Source organism: Sander vitreus, chromosome 7 (assembly GCF_031162955.1).
Source record: "Sander vitreus isolate 19-12246 chromosome 7, sanVit1, whole genome shotgun sequence".
Classification (NCBI taxonomy): domain Eukaryota; kingdom Metazoa; phylum Chordata; class Actinopteri; order Perciformes; family Percidae; genus Sander; species Sander vitreus.
The window spans coordinates 17,380,618-17,394,998 of NC_135861.1; the positions used below are offsets into that span (position 1 = coordinate 17,380,618).

Here is a 14,381-nt window from a genome sequence, read left to right on the forward strand (position 1 = left end):
GGTACAATTATGCACCTTTAAGGTACAATTGTGCAACTTCCATTGTACATTGTGGACTTTCCGAGGTGTAAGGTACATATTTGTTCCTTACATATTTGTACCTTAATGTTTAAATGTAAAACGGCAGGAATTACTGGATGCTCATCACAGCAGAAAATGTCATCTCTCAATATAGAAACACAAGTTAACGTATACTATCAAACTCAATAACTCAATAATTGTCAAACTAAATTAACTGTAAAGTTTTGGGACAATGGCAAAATAAATTACAATGTTTTTTTAGTGAAGTGTCCCTTTGAATCATTTTTAATCATGTTAATGAGGAGTATGTAATAATTTATATTCACAAACAGTATTGAAGAATTTAATTTTCAAACCCTTTGCCCTATTTATATTAGAATGAAACTGACAAATAATTGTTAACGCTTTAAGTTGTGTTCTATTGAAAGGATCTAGCTACAGGCTAACGAGAGCTCGATTCGGCGGAAGCATAAATATTGCAGCGCGGAAGGATACATGAGTGAATAGACAGTGATCCAACTGTCAGTGTCGGTCAAAGTCGGGAGGATGGCGCTTGGACATTTATCAATGGAGGATTTAATCATGGGGTTACTTCGTTTTGGAATAGAGGTCACTGAAGGGGAGATAAGTAAATTAAAAGGTAAATTATGTGAATTTTTAATCTGTGTTTGTGGTGTTAATATTCAAAGTTGGAAGTTAACTTTACCGTTAGCACTAGCTAGTCAAGTTCATACTCTGTCAACATTAGCTAGCTACACTCGACATTGATGATTGCCATTATTAACGTTAACAAGTTAGTTAGTTAAAACATTAGCAGTATTATGTTCCATATTGCCATTCTACACGTTATGACATGGTACTTAGCTACAGTTCACCATCGAGCTAGCTAGCTAACATTAACGTTAGCTATAAAACTACTGCGTCAGAGGAGAAAAAAAGCGTTTTTGCCGCCAAAAAGTCTTTTGTTCTGTCTTACGTTAACGTTAGCTGGACTCAGAGGAGAACGATGAAAAGCGTGTTTGCCGCCTAACAGTCTTTTGTTCTTAAATATAGCTATGTTAATGCTAAAGCAAAGCCACTTGGGCGGAATGTGTCTACAGGTAGCCAGTGAGGGTTTGAAATGATGATTTATTCTTTATTTTGTCGTCAAACTGTCTTAGAACTTTTTCGTAAAACCATGTAATGTTAACGTTAATTAACGTACAAAGACTAACGTCAAGTTACAACACCAGTCACGTTAACGTTAACTGACAGGACCGACCAACGGTTAACCTCCCTTTCGAGTAGCTAGCTAAGCTTAACTTTTAACGTTAGCTAGCTGCTGTCTTCAAAATAACCCGATTACTATCATTAATAAAAAAAGTAAGATAGGCCTAACGTTACGTTATATTAATATATTCTGTGTGTGTGTGTGTGTGTGTGTGTGTGTGTGTGTGTGTGTGAGAGAGAGAGAGACAGAGACACACATTTCCAGCGTCTCCAATGAGGTAGCTACGCCTAAATACTTCGTGTTTTTATATGGATATTAGGTCCGGACCAAACGGAGGATGATAGAGAAGCGTGATTTAGGCATCAGCATAATGTGCCATTTAAATTGTGTAACGGTACATTATGCTGTTACCACAGTGGTGGTTAACATTGCTGTTTTTCTTTTCTGTATTGTACGTTAGATAATGAAGTTGACGGAGAAGCAGTGGACTATGGATTGACTGAGAGGATGGTTTCATACCTCTTTGAAGGATCGTTTAAGAAGCAAGCCAAATTCAACCGATTTGTTCAGCAGTGGAAAGAAACCGTGACACTAACCCTTGAGCCTATCCCGGTACATTCAGAGAAGGCTACAGTGGAATCAAGGTACCTGTAACAGTAATGTTATGTGATTGTTATAACATTTGGCCTAAGTAGAACCATGGAAAATAACTCTATAATCTCATAGACATATAAATAATATAAATTAAAATGTAAAGGTTACTACTGAAGAAGTTTTTATCTGGATCTGAATTCACCTGGCTCCGGTAGTTTATGTAGTGTAACATTATGCATTAGGGTGTAATGCATAATCTTAAACAGTCTTTGTAGTCCGAACACAGGGGTAGAATGTAACTAAGTACATTTACTCCAGTACTGTACTTCAGTCTAAATGTTGAGGTACTTTACTTGAGTCTTTTCTTTTCATGCCACTTTCTACTTCTACTCTGCTACACTTCAGAGAGAAATATTGTACTTTTTACTACACTACATTCATCTGTTACAGCTTTAGTTACTAGTTACTTTAGTTACTCCACTACATTCATCTGTTACAGCTTTAGTTACAACTGGTAGTTACATGTAGTTTATAAATCTGATGTTTGATTCTAAAGTAAACTAGCCAACAATATAACGGCTACAAGTCCAGCTGAGATGATGAGACCATTACACACACAACTGGTTGGATCCTTTACACTTTCTACAATGTTTTAATACTTTAACTACATTTTCGTGATGATACTTACAGATTTCTGCTTAAGTAACATTTTCACTGCAGGACTTTATTTACTGTAACAGTATTGTTACAGTATGGTTAATTTGCCATGCATTTTAAGACTATTGTTTTATTTAAGAGTCCATGCAGGGTTTGTCAACATGTTTTATTTCCCTATATTTGTGTTGGAGTTCATATTAAATTACTAAAGGCTCTCTTTGAAATTTAATTTTAAAATCTTATGATAATGTTGTGACATGTTTCCTCTTTGTTTGTGCTGTGTTGCAGCTATTTCAGGAAATGGGCCAGCTTCACGATGAAATGAATATCTGCCGAAGATTTAAAGATGGCTTTAAGATCCTAGTACCCACAGTGCTTAGATTGACTCAAAGGAAATCTCCCCTTGCAGATCTGGCTTTGGAGGAAAGAGAAGCTGCCCTCACAGAAGATGTCCCTGGTAAGTGACTCACTGATCAGCCATGGTCACCCCTAGTGTTGTGGAGCCATTTAAGCTTAATTTCTTTTCTATTTGTCTTCAGACAAGATAAGGCCTAACCAACCAAAATACACTGTACATTCACGTGATACACTTTTTACTTATTTTTCAGGGATTTATTTCAGAGCTGCAATCCTGCTGTTGCCGATCCTGTTCAGGGAGAAAAATGACATTCTCGTCATACTTGGGGAGGTGTGTAATTTGCGTATAATTATTTTTTGTTTAAATTACTTCACGCAGAGACTGGGAGAATTATATGCAATAACACGTCCCTTGGACATACCTGCAAACGTCGCTTTTCGGCGAAAATCGCTGCTTTGAATGGAAAAATGTCATCCACGTGAATCGTGTAGATCAGAAGAGTTTTTATTTTGGGGGGAGAGAGAGAGAGAGAGAGAGAGAGAGAGAGAGAGAGAGAGAGAGAGAGAGACTTGCAGGATCAGCCAGTCTGCTGATGCCCTTCAAATCTCAGGCACCGTAAAGGACCGTAGGACAACATTAGATGAGAAATGACATTTTGGAGTTGTCACATTTTCCAAACTCTTTTTCCATACCACACCAAAAACTCAGAAACTAATTGGTCAAGAAGAGACTTTTTTTTATTTATTATTTTATTTTACAACCGGTGCCATTACAATGTCGGCAATTTCATGACACAATAAATAGATCCGCCAGTAACTGCAGCCTTTAGGTACCCTATGTGCCATCAAGAAGGGAAGTAGGCGGAATAAACACCACTTCTGTGAAGCAGATCCAACAACACTGGAGCCCTGTAACATATTTTCTTAGACAGGCGCAGGCTTATTTGTCCTATCATTTTGTCCAAAGGACTTCTTTCTTAGTTCCTCATTTAGTTCTTGTATGGTTATGTTTTTCTTGATGAGCTTTACATACAACAAGCCTCAATACCAACGGTGCTACACCCTCCAAGAAATCATGCATGCCATCTGGAGGAAGAGATGTGACTTCAAAGTAATCTAACTGGTCAAATACACATCCACCACGAATTCCATACATTCCTTTGTTTTCTGGATTTTGTTTTACACATTCTAAATGGTATCTGTGTACATCAACATTTCTTAAAACAAAATCTGATTCACTAAAGTTCTTTTTCATCTCAGAGTGAGTAACAATGGAGTATCTACAGATTCCACCAGTAGCAAAAGACCAAGTTAATCCACCTATCATGTGAGATGACAGATTGTCTCCCAATATTGCAGCTACAGCTCCAAAAACATTCTTCTCCATGCCATGAACAAGGATAATAAGTCCCTCTGATGATAGTTTCTTATGGTCATCCAGTAATGGTTTCAAAATGACATCTAAACCAAACTTTGACGTGGACAAGCAAAGCTAGATGGATATGTTTTAGCTGTGAGCAGTACTTTGAACCTACGTTTCCAACAGGGTTGTAGAGCGTTGTGGATGAGCTCAAAGCTTGTTTTTTTTTTAATGCAGAACACAGACATCATTCAGCGTCATGTAGTTTATCCTTTAAATGACTCTCATGATTGCATTGTTTGCTTGGTGTGCTAAAGTGTTTTGCTTGGTCTTTGATAAAAGACTGTTTTTATATTGTGTTTTTCTGCACTATAGTGCTGTTCTGATTAGTGATGTTCATGAAATTGAAAGAAGGAAAAGATAAATGGTGCCATTGTATTTATTCCCATTCAGCTATTCTCTGATATCACTGTTCCTTTGTTTTCGGAGTGCCAGTATGAAGTTGTCAGTTGGTCAATGAAATGCTTAAAAAAATTATTAAATTTTTTTTTAAAAAAGGTTTTTATATTGGACATGACATCCTAAAACATTGTGGCATTTTATTTTGGGATGTTACATCGTATGGTTGTGAGATGAATTATTGAATCTGTGAATTAAACTGTTTTGCATTTCAAGGACTAAAATAAATGTCTAAAATTCAGTTAGTTTGCCTTTTTTATTTCACTTCTTAATGAATAAATAGGAACGTTTCTGCCACTTAAAGGTACAAAATGGCTTTGTCACTGGGTCGGTACCTTAATGGGACAAAATTGTACCTTTTCCAGGGGTACTTTTGTTGTACCTTTGTTTAAGGTACATTATTGATCCTCAAAGGTACAATATTGCCCCTTTAGAAGGTACAAACAAGTAAGGTACAAATTTGCTCCTCTGAATCAAGGTACAACAATGTACCTTTGAGGGTACCACCCCAGTGACAAGCTTTTGTTCCTTTAAAGGTACCGTTTTGTACTTTTTTTTTTCTGAGAGTGTAGTATCTCTCCTTATAGAATCACAGCTGTCTAAATTAAACAAATCACATCTTTGAGTTGGTACAGTCAAGTTGTTATGTCTGATGTTACAATGGAAGGCTTTGTACACAACAATTAATTTTAGATAGACAATATGTACATCCTATAAGTTGTTTTTCTGTGTTCACAAGTCCTTTCCTAGTCTTTCAATTTCATCGAGAAAGAAGTCCATATCTTTCTGGGACAGCAATGGAGAGAAAACAACCATGCGGAAAAAGTTGACCTTGTTTCCCAAAGGTTGGTAGCCCACCATCATAGTGCCTTCTTTTATCATGCGTTCCTTGATGACTGGAGCTACCTATTACCAAGAACAAAAACACAAGAGTTATCTGTTTGATTCAGAAGTGTTGCACATAAGTGGTAAATATTCAAAGATGGTGGCCTCCATGTTTTTTGACAAAGCATGCACACTACAAATAATTAAGAAGTTGAATCTGAGTCAGTCCACTGATGTAAAACAGTAACTTACTTTTGCCAGTCTGTCCTGGTAATCTTTATTCCCTTCCTTCCCTCTTATACTGGGTGGTACAAACCAGAAGCATACATTCACAAACTCCGGCTGTCCATGGAAACAAACACACACAGGTACTCAAGATTATGCAAGGAGAAAACAACCCATTTTTCTCAGTATGCTTGAGATATTTACTTACGTCATGCAAAAGATGAAACCCTTCTCTTTTCTTCATCTGCTCCACCAGATACCTACCAGGAGAGATGTTACGTTTTCACTTTCTGTTGGCCTGGATAAGCTAAATGTTTTGTTTAACAAACAACTGCCTCTCATGCTGTGGTATTTATTTAAAAAAAAAAAGAAGATTTTAATAATAATGTTCCTGCTGTTCTAGATAGGAATCAATGGTTAGCCAAGATGAGGAAAATAAGGGGAATTAGATGTCAAAAAGTAGCCTAAAAGTATCTTAACCTTAAAAGATGGGCCAAAAATGTTCCTTCTTCCATGATGTTTACATTCAGGAAAATCAACATCTAAATAGCCAACTCACTAATAAAGGGGTAAATTATTTTGACATGCAAAAATGTGATTAGATAAATAGCAGCGCTTTTCAATTAGGCCTCTTAAAGATTAGATCATTTTGAATGTCCTTCTTGACTCAACCTACGCCAGGCTCATGTTGTGTTACAGCTGCATGCCTACCTTGCATGGAAAAAAGCCTTGTCTACACGCTTGGCCAAGCCACTGGAGCCAACAGCTTTCCACATCAACCATAACTTCACACAGTCAACCTTGCGGCTGCACTGTATTGACTTATCCCCGAGATCCAGATTCACATCATAAAATTTGTCTTGCTGGAAGAGGTATGTGGCGTTAGCACTGTGGCACTTCTTCAACAAGTTCTGAGGACAAGCAGAAATGATTGATTGTCAAATATATTTTAAACATAAACCTTCAATATGTGTATCAGATAATGCTGTAGCCTCAAACCGTGGTATCCTGTAGCAGCAAGGCAGAACACTGCAGGCCAGCCGTCAGCATCTTGTGTGGATTCCAGGCTACTGAATTTGCTCTTGTCACAGACACAGAAAAACACACGCCATTAGCTATGAAATGTTTATATCTTACATATGACCATATCTGCCCAACTGTGTAGCTCTACTCAGGTGCAGGCAAAATGTTGCCATCCTCATAATGAAAATTTTATTTTTCTGGCATGCATATTAATACCTGTCAACCCCTTTCATCAGATGTCTGTGTTGTTTGGAAAAGAGCACGCTCCCTCCCCAGGCAGCCTGAAACACACGACAAAACAGACAAAACTCAGCATGTTCTTAAATTTGAACAAATACAACAGAAGCTTGTCAACAGACATGGATTTAGCGTGTACAGGAGGACTCACATCTACATGCATCCAGAGCTTGTGTTTCTCACAGACATCAGCTATGTGGTCCAGTGGGTCAAACGCACCCTGCACTGTGGTCCCTGCTGTGCAGCTGACTAGCAAAGGCACAGCACCCTGGTAGAAACAAACTGAAAGTGAACGAAGCTTTCTTGCACTTGTTGCTTTCTGCTTCAACGTGTTTTATGATTAGTTATACCTCGTGGATAATCATTGTTAAAACCAATACAAGTGACCCTACAACCACAACATGTATATCTGAGTGCTACACGCCAGTGAATGTACCTGAGATTTTGCCAGCTTTATCTTTTCATCCAGGTCCTCTGGAATCATGCGCCCTCTGAAGGGCACAAGAGAGCATAGAAAAGGTATTATTTTGACTATTTAGAACCCTGAGATTCATAATGAATAGTGCTGCAACTAACAATTATTTTCATAATAGATTTTTTGATAATTGTCTAGGATATAAAATGTCTATATATATATATATATATATATATATATATATATATATATATATATATATAAGCATATATTCCCAGGGTAATGTCTTCAAATTGTTTATTTTATCGGATCAACAGTACAAAAGATGTTCAATTTACAATGGAACCATTTTTGGGCCTTTTTAACCTTTAAGCAATTAATTGATTATGAAAAGTGATGGTCTCATTTATTATCAATGGCTTTCGCTTTTATTATGAAAAATACATTACCCATCATCCACTTTCACCAAGATGATATTGTCTGTCCCAATGCCCAGAAAGGCAGCCCCTTTCTTCACAGAGTAATGGCTCTGGAAAAACAATCATATTTATGTAGAGACAAAACATATACTACAGTGTAATCTTCAATAAATACCTCTGATACATCATCATCCCCTCAGACATGCAGTGTTTAACAGCCATTCCTGACCTCTAGAGATGTAAAGATGGTTAGTCGTGGGAGACCCCACAGCCCCTGGCTTTTGACCTCTGGGAAGAGTTGGTAGCGTGCAAGGTTCATGGCGTACATGTTAGAGATGGAACCTCCAGGACAGAAAAGACCATCCCCTTCGGTCCATCCAACCAGCTGCCGTAGCCCTCTCAGAACCTCGAGCTCCATCAGCACAAACACCGGGGCCACCTCATAGGTGTAGCTGCAATTGACACACAAAATCTGTGATAAGATTGTATGTACAAAACATATGATCACCCAATATGATTTTAACTCTAGAACACAATATAACAATAATGAAAGCTATCAGTGAGATCAACTGATACTGATTTTTCTGTTAAGAACCTGCTGTTCTTTGATAAAACCTTCATAAACACATAAACTAATAAGTATAACTGCATGTATATCAACTTTAAAAAAAAAAAAAATACATTTACTTACATACACCCCTATTCTGAGTAACGAATGATTAGTTACGGTTTTTTCAGAAGGGTAGTTACTGTTGTTTGAAAGAGTAACAAATGATTAGTTACTGTTTTTTCAGAAGGGTAGTTACTGTTGTTTGAAAGAGTAACGAATGATTAGTTAATGATTACTTACTGATTGACTGTGATTCAAGCACTAATGATTAGTTACTGTTAAACAGACTGTGTGTGTGTGTTACTGTATTAATGGATCTTTAGGAAATCTGTTCATGGGATTTATAGTAATAAAAATAATAGACATGATACAGGATGATTGTCATGATATTAAATGTTTTGAAACAGTGTTTTATTGTTTTATACGTAACCCCAACATGGTACACTCAACCACTTAGTATGATGCCTCACTTTATCTCCAGGTACGCACAATGCTTAACTAATGGTATTGAATGCTTTAATAATAATTTGTTAATGATTAACCACCACTCAGTACCAATGGTAGTGAAAGCTTAACTAATCATTCATTAATGATTAACCACTCAGTATGATATCTTACTTTATCTCCAGGTACCACAATGCTTAACTAATGGTGGTGAATGCTTAACTTATCATTCGTTAATGATTAACCACTCAGTATGATGCATCACTTTATTGGCAGGTACGCACAATGCTTCAGTAATGGTAATGGTACCAGCTAACTAATGATCAATCATTCTTTGGTCTTTAACTACTGCTCAACAGCGCACGAAACAGAGGGTGGCAGAATTAAAGCATGCCCTGCAGCAGCATACAATTGCTTCAAATTGCCTTCAACAATGTCAGTGCTACAGAATATACCTTGTTTGTCAATGTAAATGTTTTGTGAATATCATTATTAAAATATATTATGAGAATCATCCTGTATCATGTCTATTATTTTTATTACTATAAATCCCATGAACAGATTTCCTAATGATCCATTAACACACACACACACACACACACACACACACACACACACACACACACACACACACACACACAGTCTGTTTATCAGTAACTAATCATTAGTGCTTGAATCACAGTCAATCAGTAAGTAATCATTAACTAATCATTCGTTACTCTTTCAAACAACAGTAACTAATCATTAACTACCTATTTTTTTGTATACCTTATTGTAAAGTGTTCCCACATATTATTTTTTTTTAGCTTAAAGTGTATTAATATTGTTTTTGGTAGATAGTGATGCTCAATCTGATAACAATAAAAGATCAATATTAAAGCCCTTTGGCTCCAAGCCCTTGTGTGCACATGACTAATAAAGACATTGGAGACTGATTAATCCATCCCCTATATGAGGTTGTGCATATATGCTTTAAATAAATATTATGTTGACTCTTACAGGTTCGTGTTGAGGGCCTCAGTGAGGAATCTGCCTGCTAGGGCATGATAGTCAACTCCTGCAAACAGCTGATTAAAAAAACGTGGGTGACCTGAAAGAAACGAGAAAAGTCTCATCGTGAAAGAAAACGGGTCAATCTTTTAACATGTCTAAACTGTCTTTGGCAGTCTTACTTGTCTTGATGCTGTACTTGGCGACATCTTCTACTCTCTGTAGGAGCCTGTGCTGTGACTCTCCTGTCGCCCTCAGCTCCAGATCTAGCAGCAGAGCCAGCTGCTCCGGCTCTTTCCACTCACAAACCTGCAAGAAAAGCACATGGATATTGAGTTTAGCTGAGAACTCACTGTGATGTGACACCATTGTGATTTGAGGCTTTACAAGACCTTTTGCTTGACATCCGTGCCCTTGCAGAGCACCTCCTCCACAATAATCTTGAAGGCTTCATTCAAGAAGAGTTGCCCCTCCGAGTTGTCAACAAAGGGCTCACTCAGGTCATGGAGATTAGCTGCTTCCTTCCCATTTATAACTGGTTCCAGCCCGTTTGTAACTGGTTCCAGCCCGTTTGTAGCTGGTTCCATCCCGTTTGTAGCTGGTTCCAGCCCGTTTGCTGTTGTTAGATTCAGACGCATTCTTTATTGTCATAGAGGAAATTTGCTTTTACAGTCTGTAATCAATCAAACACTCAAAACAAGTAAAGGGTCTTTAAGACTGGCGGCAACGGCACCGCTGCGCTCTGAAACCCATTGTTTCCAATATCTTGCGCGGCGCCACGAAGGCGTTTCGTCTGGTTTCAAACCTTTTTTTGGTCTGAAGGCCTATTATTATTTCACCCAGGATAATAGTAATTTCAATAGTCCAGCGCACATCTACAGCGTCAAGTTTTCTTTTATCAAGTTATATAAAAAAAAAAAACAAGAACATCACAACATCACAACACAAGTATGTAAATGTGTAAAACTGTGTAACTGTGAATGTGCTATTTAAAGCACTGCCATAAATAGCCAGGCCTTAATAGCCCGGCACACTGTAACAGTATAGGCAGTGAAAGCTTATAGTTAGAAAGTTAAACGCATAAACAATCACTTCCAAAAGGCAAGCGTTACAAACAACATATATCACACACTGTACTTACATGAGAATGGTAACATGTTTGCCATATCCACGCTTTTGAAAAGCCGGTGAATCCTGACCCCTCTTTAATTGGTTGCACTAACAAGGCAGACCGCGGAAAAATGGCTGCAGAGAAAAGGGAGAGTGGGGTACAGTTGAAGTGGGAGGGAGTAAACCTTTGCCCCAGTTAAGTTAATCAGTGTCTTAGTTTGAAAACTCCGGGGTTGCGTTGTACTGGGGTTTTTCCATTTGCACTTCTGCCTGCGTGATTGCAGCCTGAGATGCTGAACAATGGAAAAATCCATGGAGAATGTAGGCAGAAGAACGGTTCCAAGTCACTCTTCTGGCAAAAAAAGTTAAACGCCTTTAGTTGGATGGCTATATCATGTTGAAAGTATAACTAGTAGGCCTACATGTTACAGCTGAGTAACAACTCACGCGTAGCGGCACAAACAGCTGCTGACTCGCATTAAATGAAAAAAGGTATTGTGCATTTCATTAAATGATTCTCATTGATCTCAATCTATTTAGCGTACAACTTTATTTTCAAGATATCAGACTTGTAGAATTTTACAGAGAAGGAAACTTTTAGAGGCAGCAACTGTGATATAATAAGTTAATTCAGTGTATTTGTGGCCAGGGCTGGGTTTTAATCTGTTTTATAGCATATAGGCTGGTAAAAGTAATACATAGGTGGGCGGTTATAGCCTAGAGGTTAGAAGCCCAAAGGTTGCTAGTTCAAAACCCTATGGCACAAAAAAAGTGGCCAAATGACAGCTGGCCTGGCAACCCAAAGGCATTCAGGTTTTGTAGGTATGGACATTTTGAGCATTAAATACTTTATTTCCTGCATTCTGGTCAATTTTAAGCACCTATTTCTACCATTTTCTGCATCATTACATTACATGTCATTTAGCTGACGATTTTATCCAAAGCGACTTCCAATTAAGTGCTTTCAACCCTGAAGGTGCAACCTCCAGACAACAAGTAGTAAGTGCAAGTACATTAGCTTTAAATAAGCAAAACTACAAAGAGCCATATGAAAGTGCAGCTTCTAGAAAGAAAAAAGAATATATATATATAAATATATACACATATGTTTAGTTGTCCCTCGCTGTGAGGGAGCAGCAAGCAGGTTGGCTGACGCAGAGCAGAGTGGGCGGGTTGGGGTATAGGGTTTGATCATGTCCTGGATGTATGCTGGGGCTGATCCGTTCGTCATTTCATCATCATGTCATCATCATGTCATCATCATCGTCATTTATGATGGAAATGTCTTAATCTTCTTTCAAATATTTATTCTCCTGTAGATCAACTTCTCTCATTTAATGTTATCTCTGCTGAGTCAACACACATGTAGGCATGATTTACTCTTCCCACCTCTTTTGTATCTTTTGTTTGAGAAAGTATCCTCTTTAAATGTGCATGTGGCACTTACATTAAGTCAATGACACATTCATTCATTTGGTTGTGGCACTGCTTATCTATCCTCCTTTGCATGATGTCAAGAGTCGACATCTCAAAAGACACATCAAGATGTAAGGTACATTTAATTTAACAGACCAACATATGTAGAGCAATAGGGAACATGTCAGCATAACTGTTTTGACTCGTAATCATCTGTACACGAAAAATGAAATCAATTTAAGTAGTGTCTTTTTTCACCTACGTAATATTGCAAAAAATAGGCAAATCCTGTCTTAAAAAGATGCAGAAAAACTAGACCATGCATGTGTTACTTCGTGGCTGGACTATTCTTGTTCCTTATTATAAGGTTGCTCCAATAAGTTCCTCAAAACTCTCCAGTTGATCTAGAATTCTGCAGCACGTGTACTGACAAGAAAATGATCATATATCTCCAGTATTAGCTTCTCTGACCAGCTCCCAGTTTTGGTTCAGGAGGCAGACCCATCTCCACATTTAATGCCACATCCTTTTGTGCCTGGCACCGTCTACTGCAGTTTAAAGTCATGCACAGGGCCCTTATATCTAAATCCAAATGATCTCGATTCTATCCCGAGGTGAACCCCTGCTGTGACAAATGTAAAATAAGTGCCTCCTTTATCCACATGCTCTGGCCTCACCCTAGTCTGGAAAAATTCTGTAGAGAGGTCTTTGAAACGCTATCTAAAATCCTTAACATTATTCTAGACCCTAACCTTTTGGTGGCCCTCTTTTACACTAGGATGATGCGCGCCTGACTCCATCTAAAGCTGAATCTCATTTCTCTGTCTTACCCCTTCCCCCTACCCCTTCGTCTTACCCCTAGCCCTTGTCCCTCGAAACCAAGTGGTAAGGGGTAGGGGTGAAAACATACCCCTATGAAATGAGACACCACTTGGTTACGTCATCATACATACTTAGGTCTGTTTGCAATCAGTGATGCCAGTAACGCGTTACTTAGTAACGCGTTACTTAGTAACTTAGTACTTAGTAACGCGTTACTCTAATCTGACCACTTTTTTCAGTAACGAGTAATCTAACACGTTACTATTTTCAAACCAGTAATCAGATTAAAGTTACTTATCCAAGTCACTGTGCGTTACTATTTTTGTCATTTTCCTTAGTAAAAATATATATTTTTGCTTTCTTCTTGCGTCTCTGGGAGTGAAGTAATGTATGCGACAAGTCACGTTTTCAGCATGAGGACAGGTCACGTTTTCAGCATGTGGACAGTTCACGTGTACCACGCAGCGACACAAACGTAAACAACAATGGAGGGAGGAGAGAGAGATGTGCGTTTTCTAGCTGGAAATACAGTCACTATTTTGCAATATTAAGGTTTGTTGTACACTCTGTGCTGGTGGCGACAAAGTGCTACCTAGCTACAAAAACACTATGTCAAATTTGAAGAAACATTTGGAGTCGCAGCACTGCAGTCAAACTTACAGAGCAAGTCCCACCAGGTGATGCGAAGCAGAGAGCAGGAGGTCCCCCACCACCCAAACAACCAAAGCTGGACCTCAGTGCTAAACCAGTAAGTGGGGGAGAGTGGAAGAAGTTGATCGGGCAGTATGTTGTAGCGGAAATGCTGCCCTTAACACGGTTGACTCGCTCTCTTTCGTGCCATAATAAACAAGATCCCTACTACTGGCCATGCTGAGCTGCCTCACAGTAAACCGGTTGTCATTTTTATGTTGAGGCTGTGGGGGTGTTGTGGGCAGTTGTTCAATGTAACTAATAAAGTAATCTAACTTCGTTACTTTTAAAATCAAGTAATCTGTAAAGTAACTAAGTTACTTTTTCAAAGTAACTGCGGCAACACTGTTTGCAATAAATATTTCATACATACTGCGTGGTGTATATCTGTTTCAGTTATCACTGTTTTGAATGTCATTGATGTTCAGAAACACTTTCTTTGTTAACAAAAAGCTGTCTTTATTGCCCAATAAAGTAAACATAACATTATTACAACT

At 38.2% G+C, this 14,381-nt stretch overlaps 1 protein-coding gene and 1 long non-coding RNA gene across 2 annotated transcripts; one reads left to right on the forward strand and one right to left on the reverse strand.

Moving 5' to 3' along the window:
- Positions 1-564: 564 nt before the first annotated feature.
- On the forward strand, positions 565-4,983 carry LOC144520927 (uncharacterized). The gene is made up of 4 exons (XR_013502268.1): positions 565-661; positions 1,692-1,875; positions 2,771-2,939; positions 3,091-4,983. It is a non-coding gene; the product is annotated as an uncharacterized LOC144520927 (long non-coding RNA).
- A 217-nt stretch (positions 4,984-5,200) lies between these two features.
- Positions 5,201-11,078, reverse strand: csad (cysteine sulfinic acid decarboxylase). The gene is made up of 14 exons (XM_078255052.1): positions 10,988-11,078; positions 10,239-10,462; positions 10,029-10,155; positions 9,856-9,946; positions 8,032-8,254; positions 7,833-7,912; positions 7,405-7,459; positions 7,120-7,236; positions 6,948-7,012; positions 6,708-6,789; positions 6,420-6,619; positions 5,917-5,968; positions 5,736-5,825; positions 5,201-5,564 (listed from the first exon to the last, which is right to left on the reverse strand). The coding sequence occupies exons 1-14, from the start codon at positions 11,010-11,012 to the stop codon at positions 5,391-5,393; spliced, it is 1,605 nt and encodes a 534-aa protein (XP_078111178.1). The 5' UTR covers positions 11,013-11,078; the 3' UTR covers positions 5,201-5,390.
- Between the last annotated feature and the right edge of the window lie 3,303 nt (positions 11,079-14,381).